We start from the raw sequence: 19,762 nt of genomic DNA, 5'->3' as shown, positions 1-19,762 counted from the left end.
AAAATATGGTACATAGGCGCACAAATTGGCCAAGTCTTGAAAGACTAAAGGCCCCGTTACACGCTACGATATATCGGGCGATATGTCGTCGGGGTCACGTATTCCGTGACGCACATCCGGCATCGTTTGCCATATCGTAACGTTTGACAACTATGAACGACTGTTAACGAGCAAAAATACTCACTTTATCGTTGCTCGTTGACGTGACGTTCATTTTCAAAATATCGGTCACATTCCTGGATGCAGGTTGTTCATCGTTCCTGAGGCAGCACACATCGCTCCGTGTGACACCTCGGGAAAGACGAACACAGCTTACCTGCGTTCCGCCGGCAATGAGGAAGGAAGGAGGTGAGTGGGATGTTACGTCCCGCTCATCTCCTCCCCTCCACTTCTATTGGGCGGCCGCTGTGTGACGTTGCTGTGACGCCGAACGTCCCTCCCCCTTCAGGAAGAGGATGTTCGCCGCCCACAACGAGGTCGTTCGGGAGGTAAGTACGTGTGACAGGGGTTACTGACTTTGTGCGATGCAGGTAACAAATTGCCCGTGATGCACAAACGATAGGGGCGGGTGCGATCGCATGTGCAATCGCACAATAAATCGACGCGTGTAATGGGGCATTTAGGCTCACAAATTGGCCAATTCTTTAAAGACTAAAGGCTGCTTTACATGCTGCAATTAGTCAAGCGATCGCACCCGCCCCCATCGTTTGTGCGGCATGGGCAATTTCTTGCCCATGTCGCACAATGCTGTAACCCCCCGTCACATGTACTTACCTTCCAAACGACCTCGCTGTTGTCGGCGAACATCCTCTTCCTGAAGGGGGAGGGACATTCGGCGTCACAGCGACGTCACACAGCGGCCGGCCAATAGAAGCGGAGGGGCGGAGATGAGCAGCCGTAACATCCCGCCCACTTTTTCCATCCGCATTGCCGTCGGGACGCAGGTAAACTGCAGTCCATCGTTCCCGGGGTGTCACACGGAGCGATGTGTGCTGCATCGGGAACATTGAACAACCGGACGTTCGATTTTTAGAAAATGAGCGACGTGTCAACGATGAACGAGAAGGTGAGTATTTCTGCTCGTTCATAGCTGTCACGCTACGATATCACTAACGATGCTGGATGTGCGTCACTTACGACGTGACCCCGCCGACATCTCGTTAGATATATCGTAGCGTGTAAAGCCTGCTTAACAATGGAGTATGCCTTGACGCTGGCTGTTGAGCTCTCATGAATTGGCCAATTTGTGCTGTAAGTACCCTCATTTTGTAACAAATTCTATAGCAGTAGTGTAATTCGAATTTCATAGCTATTCAATGTTTGCATTTCAGATTGCTGCTGTAATTTTTTCGATATATTGGCCCATTGGACTAGGACACTTTTTTTTTTTTAAAAAACTTTTTACATGTCAGACTATTGTGCCTGCTTTCAGCTTCGGAGGAGAGCCTGTTCGCTGAGTGCTTCTGCTCCTTTCTTTTAATGATTGGTGGAAGTTTTACCAAGTGGACCCCCCACCTATCAAAACTTCTTACATGTTTCTATGAGAATGCAGTTGTTCCTAAGTCAAATGGGAATTGTTCCTAAGTCAAATGGGAATTATCAAAATGTCTATAAATGTTATTGAAAAGTCCTACAAGGGTCAGTGAAAGTCAACAAAGTATGTGACGCTGTAATTCATCCCTCAGACAGTCTCCAAAATAATTCACTATGTCCTGAACTCGCCTCTTACAGCTCAGGGCAGATGGAGGTCGGTGTTTAGTAACCTCTCAGATGTTTATCTCCGATACTACCTCTGGTGTAGAATAAATTGGAATTAAAAAAAGAGCAGATTGTCCATCTGCTGGATTAAAAATTTCCAGACTTCAATAACAAGACATCACGCTGAACAGACTACGCGTTTCGGCGGTGACAATATGCCGCCGCCTTCACGGTCTGTATCTCGAAAGCATCACTTCATCGTTTTTTTATTTTTTTTATTTTTTAAGTTCCCCGCTGGAATGGTGTTTTTAAATGTAAATTCTCTGGAGTTGGCAGCTCCAGTGTTCCATTGAGCATGCCAAAGGTCACAACTCCATACTAATCTATGAGAGCCTCGTTCTTGCCTCCTTCTGGCTCTCATAGACTTGCATTAAGAGCTTGTGATGTAACTTCTGACTTCCGGACAGTCAGAAGTTACAGTCACAAGATGGCATCGCGGGACCAAAGCCGCACAAAAAAAAGGTGAAACCGCTAGGGGGGTGAGTATAATGCTAAGGGCAGAGGAGAAATCTGTGACTTAAAATACTTTTTCAAGGTACTGTACCTGCTAATGAGTAAGCTGTAACCTCTAGAAAAGCGGTGACAATGTTTTATCATCATTTTGTAGAAATACAAGGTATTTGTTCATAACTGGATGTTTTGAAGTCAATAAAAGCTTCAGGCTATGTTCACATCACGTTTGGCCCTACATTCAAGGGGCTCTGGTGGGGCTTATGTCCGAACCCTCGCAAAATGGGATTCGGACGTATACGCTGACTGGGTCATTGACTAAAATGATGGACATAAAGTCATAGTGTGCTCTGTCCTACATTATTTTCAACCATATACACCTAGTTGAGGCTAGCTGCAAGACGTATTCTACTATGTCTTGTTGTCCACCTCCAATAGGGGTGTCTGAAGATGATCTCCCACAGAGCACACTGTGACTTTGCATTATTATAGTCAATGGCGCCGTCAGCGTATAGGTCCAAATCCTGTTTTGCGGGGTGCGGATCTAAGACCTGCCGGAGCCACTGAACATAGGGGTAAGTGCGATGTGAACCAAGCTTTATTAGTTGTAAATCCTCGTATATTCCCAAGTCTTAATTTCAGCTGAACACAGTTTGATATGGTAGGAATCTGTTATCCACCAGAAGCTGATGGGGTTTATCTACTTTGGCATTTCTCCAATGAACCGTCCTTGAGAGATTGAAAAATGCTTGGTAGCCTACCCGGCACGGGTGATATCAGTGCAGCTGTTCCATATTTCATTTCTGTAGACCTGACAAACTTTTTCAGCTGAATTCTTTGTAATTCTGTATTTGTATTGATTTTTTGGGCTTTTACATTTTGTTTGTGTTGAGTACAAATTTCCAGTTACTTTGACCTCTATCAGGTCAGACGAAATCTGTCATCTCATGCACTTCTGCTCCGTTGATGAAGTTGCACCTAAAATCCTAGGATAGCCACCACAATTATCTAATTTTCTCAGTCTATCCGCCTCTTGAATGTATGATAGGGATATTCCAGGCTTTTAAGATTGAAGAGCATTCCTTTAGGAAGGTCAGCAATATCGCGTTTGTGATGGTTTTGCATCCGGTGGCCCATCCACACAGCTCTTGTCAGCTTTGTCGGCCATCTTTAAACTGAGACTATATGACATTCGTCTGATTTCAGATCAGTGTTTATCCGACATGTTACACCAGAACCAAGCGGCGGTTTTCAGCCCTAGTGATGACAGTCTGAAAATGGTGAATAAAGCTGGGACAGCACAGCTTCATTGGATTTACTAGATGAAAAAATCCTCATAGACGGACCCTCTAAGACATTTCATGCTGCTTGAGCCACGGGAAGCATGATCTCCAGATACATTCCCTCTATACAGATGGCCATATATAAAATCAAGCTAGTCACATCCACAAATTGGCAAGGTGATTTTCTCCGCAAGCAACTCCATGTGATTGACTGCATTGCGGAAGGGTGTAGGAGCTCCCAATAATAATAATAATAATAATATTTATTCATTTATATAGCGCCAATAATTCCACAGTGCTTTACATTCATTGGTAACTCTATCCCCATTGAGGCTCACAATCTAAAGTCCCTATAAGTATGTCTTTGGAGTGTTAAAGGAAACCTGAGAACCCGGAGGAAACACGGGGAGAACATACAAACTTCTTACAGATGTCGTCCTTGGTGGGATTTGACCCCAGCGCTGCAAGACAACAGTGCTAACCACTGAGCCACCGTGCTGCCCGCAATGCATCATCTGTGGAATAATGCCCATGTGCACTGACTACAATTTATTAATCTCATAGACTGTGAGCGGGGCCCTCACGTACTTTGTATCTGTTGAATTGTGTTGCTCTGTAATGTCTGATATTGTCCATACATGTCCCCTCTGCTTTTTAAAGTGCTGCGAATTATGTAGGCTCTATAGAAAAATAAAAAATATTATTGTGTGGTCTGTTGTGCACACTTGCTTAAAAAATGTTCTAACGAATGAGCCCTAAGAGTTAGTTTGAAGTATTTCTGCTAAAACTTAACTTTTAAAATGAGCCAGGCACAGGAGACGAGTCCACTCAGATGTATTATTTTGATGTTGTAGTCTAGACCTGAAAAGGCTTTTCAAAATACATATTTTTTTGAAGGGAGGCAACTAGGGAGTGGTCATATGACTAGTTGGGGGCATTTATTTAGATTTAAAGGCGTTGTCTACTATTAGGACAACCCCTTCTGATTCCACATGTTTCCCCCAGGTAAAATAATAAAGTCTATACTCACCTCTCGTACTAAAGCCGATACTCACCTCCTGTAGCTTTATCCGTGCTCACGTTCTCCGAGCTCACGTGGGGTCGTGGCGTCACGTGAGTCCCGCATCCAATCAGCGCCGGCCTCTGTCACCCCGCCTTTGGACCAAACGAGTTAGTCAACAGGAAGTGAGAGCTGCGGCTGCACTCACTTCCTGTTGGTTGCCTGTTTGGTCTGAAAGCGGGGAGAAGGAAGCCAGCGCTGATTGGACGCAGGGCTCATGTGACGTTGCAAGCCCACGTAAGCTCCGACACCGCAAGCCCGGACACCGCTGTAAGGGGATGGTGCGAGAGATGAGTATAGGCTTTATTATTTTACATGGGGGAAATGTGGAATCAGAAGGGGTTGTCCCTAGTAGAGGACAACCCTTTTAACATAACAACCCTTTTATCCTATTGTATAGTCAGACATAAAATTTAGGGCATCTTTTTGTGGGTGTTCTTATAGTATTTGCTGTTTATACTTTATAAATGTGTCACAAATTAATCTTTATTTTCTGTTTTGGTTTCTTTTATAGGAAAAACCATTAACAAAATCACTTCAAAGAGGAGAGGACCCCCAGTTTGACCAAGTAAGTTATACAAAGAAAAGTCTATACCATGAAAAGTTGCAAAGTGGTAAAATGTCTCGATCTGTGTGTATGTGTGTGTGTGTGTGTGTGTGTGTATACATATATGTATATATACAGATCGGTGGCATGTCTATTGATATTCGTTTACATATATGAAGGTATTGCAGAATTGAGTTTGCATTTCTAAGCTGAAGGCAGCATGCTGCAGGGATTAACACAGGAAATTCAGGGATGCCTGTATTGTCACAGTCCGATCTGTTGTTTATTTTCTATGTTTGTTTAAGCAGCAGGACCCTTATCATTGCAGGACTACAAAGTCACGCCCATGCTAGTCCAACACACCCTGTACTTGGCACCTCACTGTCAATGTACAATCTCTATAGAAAGCTTGGTGTGGGTGGCAGCGGCTCTATCTGAAAACTTTGATTATGTCAGAACAGCTGCAGCCAGTAATCTAAAGCTGGTGTCACACACAGCGACAACGACAACGACGTCGCTGCTACGTCACCATTTTCTGTGAGGTCGCCGGTCGTTGCTGAATGTCCAGCTTCATTTTTTGGTCGTCACTCTCCCGCTGTGACACACACATCGCTGTGTGTGACAGCGAGAGAGCGACGAAATGAAGCGAGCAGGAGCCGGCACTGGCAGCTGCGGTAAGCTGTAACCAGCGTAAACATCGGGTAACCAAGGGAAGACCTTTCCCTGGTTACCCGATATTTACCTTCGTTACCAGCCTCCGCTCTTGCTGCCAGTGCCGGCTCCTGCTCTGTGCACATGTGGTAATTAACCCGATGTATACTGTAGCAAGGAGAGCAAGGAGCCAGCGCTAAGCAGTGCGCGCGGCTCCCTGCTCTCTGCACTGTGACATGTAGCTGCAGCACACATCGGGTTAATTAACCCGATGTGTACTGTACCTAGGAGAGCAAGGAGCCAGCGCTAAGCGCGGCTCCCTGCTCTCTGCACATGTAGCACAGCGACGTTATGATCGCTGCTTCTGCTGTGTTTGACAGCTAAGCAGCGATCATAACAGCGACTTACAAGGTCGCTGTTACGTCACCGAAAATGCTGACATAACAGCGACGTCGTTGTCGCTGTCGCTTAGTGTGAACCCAGCTTAAGTGATACATCATTGAATTCAGGATCTCTGCCCCTACATTATGCTGCTGCCAGATAAGGTAGCAAAAACCTGCTGACAGATTCATTTTAAAGTTAAGTTTTATGTCTGTCTTGCTGCTGTTTTCTCACACTTTGGTAGATTAATATCACAAGTGAATTTGGTAGCTACTTATATATCCACAGAACAGAAATTGCATAGGTGTCCCACCTTGTGTTCTAAATTTGAAAAAGTGGCAATTTTGTTTATTACTGCCCCGTTCAAGATTTGTATGACTGATAGATATATTCAGCTATTAGTTGTTTGTACATAGAGATACCAGATCATTTGAACAAGCATACAGCTCCAGACAGTGAGAGCCATGATAAGGAGACTTGATCTGAAAACAGCTGATGGTGGGGGTTGGATTCTGAAAGATGTATATCACCAGCTAGTCAGAAGCTGAGGGGGGAAGGAAGTGAGCAGCTAACTGCTGAGGAAAGCCAACTGGTTAGTTAGGTGTTAACTCTTCTCTTGGAGTGTAACTACTGTGCTCACTTGGCCAACGTCTAGACAGCCACTAGTGGCTGAGCACCATGGAAACCAGCTGTACACTATGAAAGATAAAAGCTGTCATTGCAAAAAAAAAAAATGTAAGCTGAAAGAAAAAGCAAACTTTATTTTCATGCTGTCTAACAAAAGCAATCTCAAATCTTGAAATTACCCATTTAAACCCTTTAAAAGTCATGGAGCACATACTAGTGTAGACTTCCATTAGAAAGCATTTGTAGTTGAGGATTAGATCTAATAAATCATAAAATAAATGATTATCTATTTTTTTTCAATATACTGTATGCTCTATACTTAGCCTCAAAAATATGCGTCATAAGATGTGCAGTGCGATCCCGGCCATAATGAAGTATCTGGTGGTGGAGACCAAAATAAGGATTTTATTGGGAAGTAGTAACTTGTAAAATCTCTGTCCACATTAGCCATTGAACATATACCCAAAATGTATGTCATTTTTGGCACTTTGTTGTCGTTTTAGCTCTGCTGTACTGAAAGAAGGTATTTGTTCTCCCAAGTCTGTTATGTGTGTTCTCCATGTCCTCCCTCATTGCTGTTCTAGTACAGAATACTTCTCCAGTCTGGTGACTTTGATACGGCAACTGTGAAGTCATCGCCATCACAGAGCCAACTATAATAATGCCGATGCTTATTGAAGGAAGCTTTTGTTGTTTGTGTAGGAAATTAAGAAACCGCATGTGAATTAGTGATTTTATTACACACAAATAACTCGCTAATTCACAGTTGGAGGAATGGTGAATTACGTGGACCTAGGTCTTTTTTCAACCTATGTATCTATTAAGGCTGCTTTACACGTAGCGACATCGCTAGCGATGTCACTCGTGAAAGCACCCGCCCGCCGTCGTTTGTGCGTCATGGGCAAATCGCTGCCCGTGGCGCACAACATCGCTAGGACCCGTCACACATATACTTACCTGCCTAGCGACGTCGCTGTGGCCAGCGAAGAGCCTCTTTTCTAAGGGGGTGGTTCGTGTGGCATCACAGCGACGTCACACGGCAGTCATCCAATAGAAGCGGAGGGACGGAGAGCAGCCAAAAGAAAGTGACGCCCACCTCATTGGCGGTGGCCGCAGGTACGGTGTTGTTCCTCGTTCCTGGGGTGTCACACGTAGCGATGTGTGCTGCCTCAGGAACGACGAACAACCTGCGTCCTGCAAGAGCAACGATATTTGGGATTAGAACGACGTGCCAACGATTAACGAATAGTTGAGTATTTTTGATCGTTAACGGTCATTCGTACGTTTCACACGCAACAACGTCACTAATGAGGCCGGATGTGCGTCACAAATTCCGTGACCCCAACGACATCTCGTTGGTGATGTCGTTGCATGTAAAGCCCCTTTTAGAGTTAGAGCAGCCAGACTGTGGAATGCCCGACCACAAGAGGTAGTAATTGCAGAAACTATAACAACTGTACAAAAAGGGCTGGATGATTTCCTCAGTGCACACAACATTGTTGGTTATAAATAATTGAATGATGAAATGTATAATTGGTGGAGGAAGGGTGAACTAGATGGACCTAGGTCTTTTTTTTTTTTCCAACCTATGTAACTATGTAAGGCAGCTTTCACACTACGTCTTTTTAACATGCGTCCTGAACGTTTGTTTAACGCAGAAACGGATCCAGTGCAAATGCGTTTTCATTTCAATGCATTTGCAATGGACTCGCGTTAACATGCGTTCACCTGCGTTTGCGTGCGTTATAGTTAGGATCCAGCGACTTGCAGTTTTTTAACATCTTTCAAAAACGCTACTTGTAGCGTTTTTGAGCTGCGTCCAACTTCTGCAAATTGCTGGATCCTGACTAAACAGCACGCAAACGCATGTGAACGCTGGCATGCTGATAGGCAGGATCCTGCTTGCTCTACTGAGCATGCCCAGAAACCAGCCTCTGTGATCAGTCTCTCTCTCTCCTCCCTCTGTCTCTCTCCACCTCTCTCTCCTCCCTCTCTCTCTGTCTCTCCCCCTCCCTCACCTGAGAGCTGCGGACACTCGTAACCAAGGTAAATATCGGGTAACCACTTATCTTAGTTACCCGATGTTTACGTTGGTAACGTGTGCAGGGAGCCCGGCTCCTAGCAGCTGCAGACTCTTGTAACCAAAGTAAATATCGGGTATCCAAGCAAGTATACCCGATGTTTACCTTGGTTACGAGCCTCGCAGCTGTCAGATGCCGGCTCCCAGTCTGGCACGTTTAGTTCCCCTCACTCCCGATCACATGACTTCAATGCCCGCCCCTAAACATCCAGTGACAGGATCCTGCAAAGTAACACATGCGTTTGCATGCATTTTTTGCTGTAAAAGCAGGATCTGCTTTTGCAGCAAAAAACCGTTCAGGACGCATGCTAAAAAGACGTAGTGTGAAAGCAGCCTAAGGCTGTGTGCGCACGTTGTGTAATTTCATGCGTTTACGCTGCATATCGCACTGCAACGTAAACGCATGCGTCTTGCGTCCCCACCACAATCTATGAAGATTGTCCATAATCCATCCGCACGTTGCGTTTGAGAGCGCAGGGATTTGCATGCTGAAATTATGATCCAAATCACTGCGCTCAAAAAAGCAACATGTCACTTATATCGTGCGCTTTGGATGCAGGTCCCACTCGGTCTATGGGGAGAGGCAACATCCCGAGCGCATGAAATCGGCATCTATTCTGCAGACACACCTACATCCATTACGCAGTGTTTCTGCAGCGATTTGAAGCGCACATGCACTGCCAAATCGCTGCAGATTTTTCAGCATGGACACTACGCAACGTGCGCACATAGCCTAATAGTCACAGCCATGGATAAATTACCATTTTTTTAGGATTTTAAGACGCACTTTTCCTCCCAAAAATTTGGAAGGAAAGAGAGGGGTGAGTCTAATAAGCCGAATATCCCACACCATGGGGTGGTGGAGAATGGTCACAGGAGGCAGGGGCAAGGCTGTGGGCCACGGGGGCTGTATCAGGGGCGCTGTGAGGCAGAAGCCATCCTGAAAATGACTAGGAGAAAAACTGTGGAAAAAGAAGCGCAATAGGGTCTTACCCCAATATATATAGGGTGAGGCAATGAGCAATACTACTCACCAAAAGGGGTTGTGAAAGTCACAACTCCTGTAACAGCATGTAACTCCGAGTCCCGGCAGCGGTCCCCATAAGGCAGATAACAGAGAGTAATAGAGATGGGTTTCAAAGCCGCGCCAAAGACCACTGGATCATATCAGCTTAAGATTAATGTTTCTTTATTTCATGCACAGGTCAGGTCAACGCGTTTCAGGAGGCTCTTGATGTTCTTTGCTGGTTTGTCCTGAGGAAGGGAGCTGTGCCTCCTGAAACGCGTTGACCTGACCTGTGCATGAAATAAAGAAACATTAATCTTAAGCTGATATGATCCAGTGGTCTTTGGCGCGGCTTTGAACCCATCTCTATTACTCTCTGTTATCCTGAAAATGACGGCGGTGCAGACCTCAAATAATGCCGCCCTGTGTCATCTGCACACGCTCTGTTTCTGGCTCTTTGATCTCCCAGCATCTGACTTAAAGAAAATGGCGCCCAGAGGTGGTGCGTGTGCAGATGAGATCTCGTCTCGTCCTTGAGCTGATAGCTCAATCTGTGCACGCGCCAACTACAGGCATCATTTCTTTGAAGCCCGCACCGCCAACAGGTGCTGAATGTTTCCTGCCTCACAGCAAGCATCCAGGACACCTGCCGCACCGCCCGCAGCATCACCCTACATCACCACCACCCCTGCCTCCTGTGACCCTGCTCTACCACTGCTCTGTTATAAAAAATAACATTGTCCATTTAGTAGAGATGAGCGAACCCAAACTGTTTCTGAACCATTTCTGAATGGCTGTTACTGGGGGTAAGAACAACATTTTCAGATGTAGTGTGCTCGGGGGAAAAAACAACAACCCCACCTTCAACCCCTCGAAAGTGATCTGTTTTGTGGCTGACAGTGTGTAGACAGACTCCCCGAGGAAGCCCACACGAAATGCGCGTAGGGGTTATGAAAGTACCACTTGTCAACAGGGTATAGTATGGGTAAATGCCTTGATGCAACTGTGCACAATAGATGATCTATATTAGCTCTCTATTGCTGACTATATAAGTGTAATACTGGGTCTATGCACATCCCATTGGAGATATTTGTTCTCTCCCTATGTATTTTTGACTGGTGGTATCTTTACTAGTTCGAACTCCTGCACCACGCACTTTGATTTTTTTGTATTGTATGTCTTTTCTGCATAAGTGTTCAATAAATTTGTATATTTTTTATCTTATCTGGTGATTTCATGGCTCCATTTTTGTAAAGGTTCAATAAAGTGTGTGGACAGAGACCCGAGCTGCCCAATCAGTGACTTCCATTGGGGTTCAGGTCAATTCCTGTTCCCAAACTGAACTTTTATCTAAAGTCTCACCGAACCCAAACTTCAGTGGGTCCGCTCATATCTACTCTTTAATGATCGAATTATTGCGTTTGTTCTACATAAACTAAAGTTTAGTCAAATATGATGATTAGTGCTTGGTGCACCGTTGTTGTAGCCAAGGTTCAGTGCTCCATTCCTTCCATTGGTTTTGCATGCCCCGCCTCCCCCTCTGATGACTGACAGTGTTGTCTTTTCTACACTTTCTCTACGGACAAAGTTTGTTCCAGGCAAGAGCTGTCAATCACCAGTGAGAGAGGAGGGACATGCAAAAACATTGGGCAGAACGGACATACAATAGAGAACAACCAAAGAAGTTAGATTCCTTTTGTGCTGCACCTGTAGTCTGGAATGCACTTTCTCTTTTGTAAGACTAACCACCAACATGGAGACTTTTTATCATGCTTCCCTGTTCCCTTTCCGCTATGAGACTCAAAGAACTAGACATCACCAGGGGTTACTGGTAGGCCTCTGTACTCATCCAGCTTTATATGTATTTGAGCCTATGGATATTCGGCTTCAGCAGATTTTTCCTCCATGTGTCATTTTTATGTATTTTCTTTTCCCTGTTTGCTGAGCTCCATGTCATTTATTGTTGTTATACAAATATATGATATACTAATCTTTTTAGGATTACAACATTTCTATAAAAAAAACAAACCACTAATCCTATAGTTGACCTACTTAAAGCAATATAATTAACTTATCCTATTATTGTTTACTACACCTGAAGTCTCCTCATTAAATGTTTTCCCACGAACAAAATTAATTTTAAACTTCATTTTAAAAACAGGCAGGAAAATGTTTTACCTCACAGAAAGAATCAGATACAATACCATCCTGTCTTATCTGTATTCTCTCTTCCGCATCTTCCCTGCCCAGGAGCTGTCGTATGATCTGACCATGTCCCTGTACGGTCAGACATGGCTATTACACAGTACATAGCAGGGACACATACCATATATGAGATTATCTCAGCACAGGAACATTTTTTTTTAAACACATCCAATTGTGGATTACTATTATTCCAAGATCTTTTCATTAAAATCATCTTTGTTTGTGGAGAAAATCCCTTTAACTTTCCAAATATAAAAGGTTTGGCCACTTTATTTTTTATTTAACAGATGTGTTGCAGACATGATTTTGTGACACATACCCTGTAATACTTATATATTCTTTGCCATGAGGAGCCATGTTGAATTTCCAGTGACCAGTATGAGAGAGTGTGTGAGAGAGAACACCAAATGTAACACCCCTGCTCCCCATTCACACCTGAGATCTTGTAACACTAATGAGTAACATGACATCAGGGAGGGAAAATGGCTAATTGGGCACAACTTGGCCATTTTCACTTAGGGGTGTACTCACTTTTGTTTCCAGCGGTTTAGACATTAATGGCTGTGTGTTGAGTTATTTAGAGAACACACCAAATTTACACTGTTATACAAGCTGTACACTGACTACTTTATATTCTATCACAGTGCCAGATCTTTAGTGTTGTCCCATGAAAAGATATAATAAAATATTTACAAAAAGGTGAGGGGTGTACTCACTTTTGTGATTTACTGTGTATATATAATTACATATGAAGAATTTTGGAATACATGATTTTCTAGGGCCGAAAATACCAATTCTACAGGGGCACTTATCCACCATAAATAGATTCCTCCCACACATTTCCCAGTTTCTAGATGGCTAATTCATTCAGTTTTCAGCACTGGTGTACAGTGATCCTGGAGGCACATGACACTGGCAATATTAGTACATGCACGTAAAACCTGTGTGACCGAGCATTTTTATGGTATTATTTTTTATTTCTAAATTATTAACATTTTGTAAATATTAAAGTGACAGTGGTGTCACTTATAAATTAGCTATTCCAACAACCGAGCAATAACTGACTCTAGCTAATGCTAATTCTTTATCAACGTATTTTCCCAAAAATATACATTTGTAATGGAATCCACATTAAATGGCATTTCCCATCTTTAGAAGTTATCACCTACCCATATGATGGTTGATAATCTACTGACTGGTCCAACAGTTGGGACCCCCATCAATTCCAAGAATGGGGGAACCGCATTGATGCAAGAATGGGGTCCCATCTTTAGAAGTTATCACCTACCCATATGATGGTTGATAATCTACTGACTAGTCCAACAGTTGGGACCGCCACGGATTCCAAGAATGGGGGACCCCCACAGATTTCAAGAATGGGTGGGACCTCCACAGATTCCCAAGAATGGGGGGGACCCCAATGAGTGCAAGAATGGGGGACCCCGTTGATTCCAATCATGGTTGGAACCCCTGTCGATTCAAAGAATGGGGGGAACCCCATCGATGCAAGAATGGGGTCCCATCTTCAGAAGTTATCAGCTACCCATATGATGGGCGACAATCTACTGACTGGTCCAACAGTTGGGACCCCCACTGATTCCAAGAATGGGGGGACCCCCACAGATTCCAAGAGATGTGGGGGGATCCCCACAGATTCCAAGAGATGTGGGGGGACCCCTGCAGATTCCAAAAATGAGTGGAGGACCCCCAACGATTCCAAGAATGGGGGGGTCCTATGTCAATTCCAAGAATGAGGGGGACCCCAGTCGATTCAAAGAATGGTTGGAACCCCACGTAGATTCCAAGAATGGTGGGACCCCATCGATTCCAAGAATGAACAAACACGTGTACTACTGCTCCATTTATTTCCCCTTGGGACTGCCAAAAAAAGCCGATCACTGTATACTTTCTCACAGGCCAATTGAGAATGAATGGAGCAGAGTTGTGCATGTTTTGCCATCGCTTCTCTCACATGGGGCATTTCAGAGCCCTTTTTCAGACCCCTACCAATCAGCAAGTAGTCAGTGCGGAAGTAGCGTACAGTAAATGGTAGAATGGCGTTTATGGCACACTTGAAAGATTGGGTGCTCAAGAAGGGTTCAAACCCATCAGTAAATTACAGAAAAACTTCACACTTCAAAATGAATATAAGGAATTTATTACAGGCAGTCCAGAAAAATTGTAACGTTTCAACCCTTATAACTGGGTCTTCATCAGACACCATAGATTCTTGTACAGGATATGCCTTTAAGATGTTGATACTGTTAAGTCACCATAAGATTAATAGAATAATCAGACTGCTGTGATGTGTAGATGTGATGACGCAGTATAGAAAAGTGTCTTACGTGGGGTTGGAGGGCGTCTGCACAATACAGCAGGCTGATTTTTCAGTTAATCTCACTGTGACGTTTAACAGTATCCTCATTTAAAGGGTATACACTGTACAAGAGTCTATGGTGTCTGATAAAGACCCAAAAATAGAGGTCAAAACGTTACAATTTTTCTGGACCCCCTGTAATTCCTGTTTTAGTGCCGAGTTCTTCTTTTAGCATATAGTAAATGTCGTTGCTGAATATGGAGAACACCCATTGAACAGAGGAGTCTAAATGTCGTAAAAATAGGAGCATGGGGAATTTTGAAATAATAATCCAGCGTATTAAGTCATCTATTCTTATACCGGAGAAGGTTCTAATTAGTCACATGACTGGAAAGATCATTTTCTAAACGACTCTGGGAAAAGGAAATGGTTTTATAGCAATTCACATAAATTGCTTCCCACCTTTTGCCCTCTGCTCCCCGTGCGTCGATATTTAGCTTATTCCCCTTTCCAGTCGGTATTTTTAGCCTGTGATTTAGTTCCATGTGACCCACCCTGGGTTTTATTACATCATGTCCTTATAACTGTAAGCAGCTTTATACAAAGGTACTTTCTGGGTGGATATAAGAGCCACTTATAAGCGTGGAAAAGGAAAATGTGCATGGGGCTGCCGTCAATGTTTCATCGCCCCTGACGTCATTCTTTCATCTGAGACATGGCGGGAACACTGGGTAGGTGATAACGGACCCAGCACAAAAAGATAAAATAGATGGTGAGAACAGCCCGAGGCTTAGCCAGACGCTGGGACGACTTCTACTTAAGGAAAGGCTGCGATGGAGACATTTGGCAGCCTATTTTAAGCAAAGTTACTAATGTCAATGTGAACAGGACTTAACGAGGTCAGGACAGGAAGAGTTGATTATCTAAATAGTACACTGTTCCTTGGAGAATGAATATTTGTTCTTCTATGCTCATTTTATGTTGAAATTTTAACTAGAAATAGTTTGTTTTTTGTTTTTAGCCTTTAAAACACAAAGTAATTTCTACAAGAATTGTTTTCTTTTTAGTAACGTTTCAGCCATTTTTCATTATCTTTTAGCTTGTGTGACAGACTGGAGGACTCAGCAGTTGAAACGTGTTTGTAGGTGTATAATATTATTATTATTATTATTATTATTATTAATATAATCACTTATTAAAGACATGACATTTAAAGACATTGAAAGAGACAGAGAGACAGACAGGGAAAGAGACGGACAGGGAAAGAGACGGACAGGGAAAGAGACGGACAGGGAAAGAGACGGACAGGGAAAGAGACGGACAGGGAAAGAGACGGACAGGGAAAGAGACAGACAGGGAAAGAGACAGACAGGGAAAGAGACAGACAGGGAAAGAGACAGACAGGGAAAGAGACAGACAGGGAAAGAGACAGACAGGGAAAGAGACAGACAGGGAAAGAGACAGACAGGGAAAGAGACAGACAGGGAAAGAGACAGACAGGGAAAGAGACAGACAGGTAGGGAAGGAGATAGACAGAGACTGGGAGAGAATCAGAGACAGACAGTTACTATCCCGGGTACTACAGCTAGTAATAATAATATAATCACTTATATAGCACCATTAGTTCCACAGCGCTTCACATACATCAGCAACACTGTCCCCATTGGGGCTCACAATCTAAATTCACTATCAGGATGTCTATGGAGTGTGGGAGGAATCTGGAGAACCCGGAGGAAACCCACACAACACAGATGTTGTCCTGGATTGAATTAGAACCCAGGACCCCAGCACTGTAAGACTGCAGTGCTAACCACTGAGCCACCTTGCTGGCATTTAAGTCTGAATGGGGTCCAAGTTCTATTCAAGCCAAATACTATATTAATGTGCTTTGGACTAATCCACAGACACTCTACAATGTGGAGTACCTAGGGGTCCATACAGTGTCAGACTGGAGTGCCTACCGCCCACGAGTAAAAGTAACTCTTAGGTCCACTGTTCATTTATATGCATTTGTTAAATTACCCTTTTTCACAAATTTACCTATGCTCTTAACTGGGTATTTTGATAAGATTCTTCATTTTTACATAGGGATTCAATTGCATTATGCCAACGGATGCCCATATAGGAGAACAGTGGCTTCAGTGCTGCAGAGTGGCCCACCCGGGAAAACACCGGCTCCCCTGTGGGCCTACCGAGCATTTGTCCTTATGCTCTCTTTCTGAATTCCCAATAATAGTCATTTAACTACCCCATATTCCCATCGTTGACATCAACAAGATATGGTCTAGCCTACTGGCTTCCTACAGTTTAGGTTTGGGGTCTAATTCTCACTCTTCCAGCAATCTTCGCTCTTTTTTTTATTTTTCACAATTTGGAAATTGTGCCCCCCTTTCCAGGACCCGATTTCCATGTGATTTTGGGTGGTACCATATTCTGCAATGTTTCTCCCTGCTTCCACCCCTAGCCAGGTGATATAACAAGATGGTAAAAGGTACAATTACACAGGAGTCTCCACCACCTAGAAAAGGTCACATCCCAGAGGCAAGAGGTGGGATTCTAAAAAGTTTCCAACTACAAAGAGGTTGTTCAGCAATCAGCTTGTGCTCCAAGTCCAATACTACTTGAGCCGTACTCTTCAGTTTGGCCTCATCTTAATACCAGTTGTTGGCTGGGATGATATCTAAGTGTCGTCAATGATTAGCCAGTCAAGGTATTTATGACTAGCATTTCCTACAAGATAGGACCACCCTCAGGTAACCAGGTAGCATCAGAATAGTAGTATTGGGGGATGTGTTCTTTTGTGGGGTTTTGTAAACCACACTGAGCCTCTTGCCAGTTGTTGTTTTTTTTCCCTGCTGAATAACTGTCATGCTAGGTACGGGGAAGTACCCAAGCGAGCGGCAAAAGGTTAGGGAAGGGGGGACTCCTGTCTTTAGGAAAGGGGGAGATGGTGACCCCTGACCAAATGTAAAGCTGGTCCCTGGGGTCCCTCACCAGCCTAGATAGGTTCTGCACCTATGCACTGAGCCAGATACCTGACCCTAGGTATCCCTAGTGCTGAACCCTAAATAGGGCACAGGTGGGATGAGCTCTTCGTCAACCCCACTAAACACTAAAGGAAGACACAAGGAGGATACACAGGAGAAAAAGCATGAACTACGTCTCCAGAGATGACTAAGGCAGGAGTTAAGCAAGCTTCGTTAACAATGCTAGAGATGAGAGCAAGCCTCCTGCTTGCACTCAGGGATTGAATGAACTGAATAATATCACCAGTACCAGTCTAAGGAAGAAGGGAGATTTAAGCACCAAGAGAATACTGATGATCAGCAGCTGGGTGGAAGACGAGCTCCTGCTGGATCCAAAAGGAGCAGAGATGAAAATCCAGTAGGAAGGGTACCTATACCAATGAACCAATGAATACTGACAGCAGGAACAATAGAAAGTCAGGGATTATTTTGCACAGCCAGACGCTGTGACCTTCTATTGCCAGAAACCACATGACTGTCTGTCACCCGTGATAACATTGAAAAGTCGCCAAAAGTCAAAGCTCCACTTTTTTTGTTTGGACCTCTGATTACCTGATCTGCTCGTTTGCCATATCTGAAGGGAAATAAGCTACCACCAGACTTTTCTAAATCTGCATATTGTACAGGTTGATAAAAACGACCAAATTAGATATGGGATTCTCACAAATTCTTTTGGCCCTGAAGCTTCCACTAACCTTGATTTGTCCCTGACCCTGCTGATATTCCCAAGAGATATAGACAGAAATGTCACCATGGGGCATTCCAAAAAAAGAGTAAACCTTGTTTAATGGCTATGTAATGATCTGGTTACATAATAAAAGTAAAATAATTCACACCATAAACAGTTAAAACAAATCTGTCGCCCTGTTGCAGTTTAGGCATGCAAGGCGCCAAGTGAAATGTTAAAGAGCCTCCTCTATAAAGAACATTTCATGGTACATGAACGAGAAGTAAAAAAAATCATTTCATTTCTGCTTGGACCAGATATAAATGAGTTTTAAGCAGTTTGTTTATGATGGAAGAATATGATCATTTAGTGCAACAAGGGCATATTTATACAAGAGTGCCCTCCCTTCCAGCACCAGCACAGAGCGCGGATTCATCTCCTCATTGGGGTTACTTCCAATAAATGAATGGGTTGAGCAACCAGCTCGCTGGCGAGACTCCCCTCCCTTCCTGTTCCATAAGAGTCAGGTTTTCATTGACATCCCACCCTTCCTTCCTGCAGGGACATGAAAGGGAATGAGATGCATATGTGCCTATAGGATTATTTACGTGTATGTATGCCGACCTTTATCCCATGCTCGCATCATCACTTGTATATGGAACATGACGCCGGCTCGCTGCTCGCACTCACTGACAATCATCTGGAGTTTTTTTGTGAATGAAATCATTAAGAATCATAAAGTCTGTTTCTGGCTATGGGATGTGGGTTACACCTTAACGGTCAGCAGTGTGCTTTTACAAGGCATCCTGTACCTCAACCTCCTCCTGCCAAATGATATTTCGTGTGTGTGTGTGTGTGTGTCTGTCTGCATGTATGTGGGAGTGTGTGTATATGAATGCATGTATGTACATGTGTGCGTATATATATGTGCGTGTGCGTATATATACAGTGCCTACAAGTAGTATTCAACCCCCTGCAGATTTAGCAGGTTTGATAAGATGCAAATAAGTTAGAGCCTGCAAACTTCAAACAAGAGCAGGATTTATTAACAGATGCATAAATCTTACAAACCAACAAGTTATGTTGCTCAGTTAAATTTTAATAAATTTTCAACATAAAAGTGTGGGTCAATTATTATTCAACCCCTAGGTTTAATATTTTGTGGAATAACCCTTGTTTGCAATTACAGCTAATAATCGTCTTTTATAAGACCTGATCAGGCCGGCACAGGTCTCTGGAGTTATCTTGGCCCACTCCTCCATGCAGATCTTCTCCAAGTTATCTAGGTTCTTTGGGTGTCTCATGTGGACTTTAATCTTGAGCTCCTTCCACAAGTTTTCAATTGGGTTAAGGTCAGGAGACTGACTAGGCCACTGCAACACCTTGATTTTTTCCCTCTTGAACCAGGCCTTGATTTTCTTGGCTGTGTGCTTTGGGTCGTTGTCTTGTTGGAAGATGAAATGACGACCCATCTTAAGATCCTTGATGGAGGAGCGGAGGTTCTTGGCCAAAATCTCCAGGTAGGCCGTGCTATCCATCTTCCCATGGATGCGGACCAGATGGCCAGGCCCCTTGGCTGAGAAACAGCCCCACAGCATGATGCTGCCACCACCATGCTTGACTGTAGGGATGGTATTCTTGGGGTCGTATGCAGTGCCATCCAGTCTCCAAACGTCACGTGTGTGGTTGGCACCAAAGATCTCG

At 43.9% G+C, this 19,762-nt stretch overlaps 1 protein-coding gene across 8 annotated transcripts in view; it reads left to right on the top strand.

Moving 5' to 3' along the window:
• The window catches only part of FRY (FRY microtubule binding protein), a 645,836-nt gene that overhangs the window by 340,769 nt on the left and 285,305 nt on the right, over positions 1–19,762 (top strand). For all 8 annotated transcript variants that reach the window (XM_075337351.1, XM_075337349.1, XM_075337348.1 and 5 more), the window contains one exon: positions 5,066–5,119. In XM_075337351.1, coding sequence (XP_075193466.1) covers positions 5,066–5,119 — 54 coding nt within the window. The remainder of the gene's footprint in view (positions 1–5,065; positions 5,120–19,762) is intronic.

This window comes from Anomaloglossus baeobatrachus, chromosome 2, assembly GCF_048569485.1.
Source record: "Anomaloglossus baeobatrachus isolate aAnoBae1 chromosome 2, aAnoBae1.hap1, whole genome shotgun sequence".
NCBI classification, from domain to species: domain Eukaryota; kingdom Metazoa; phylum Chordata; class Amphibia; order Anura; family Aromobatidae; genus Anomaloglossus; species Anomaloglossus baeobatrachus.
This window is presented reverse-complemented; position numbering and strand designations above follow the sequence as displayed.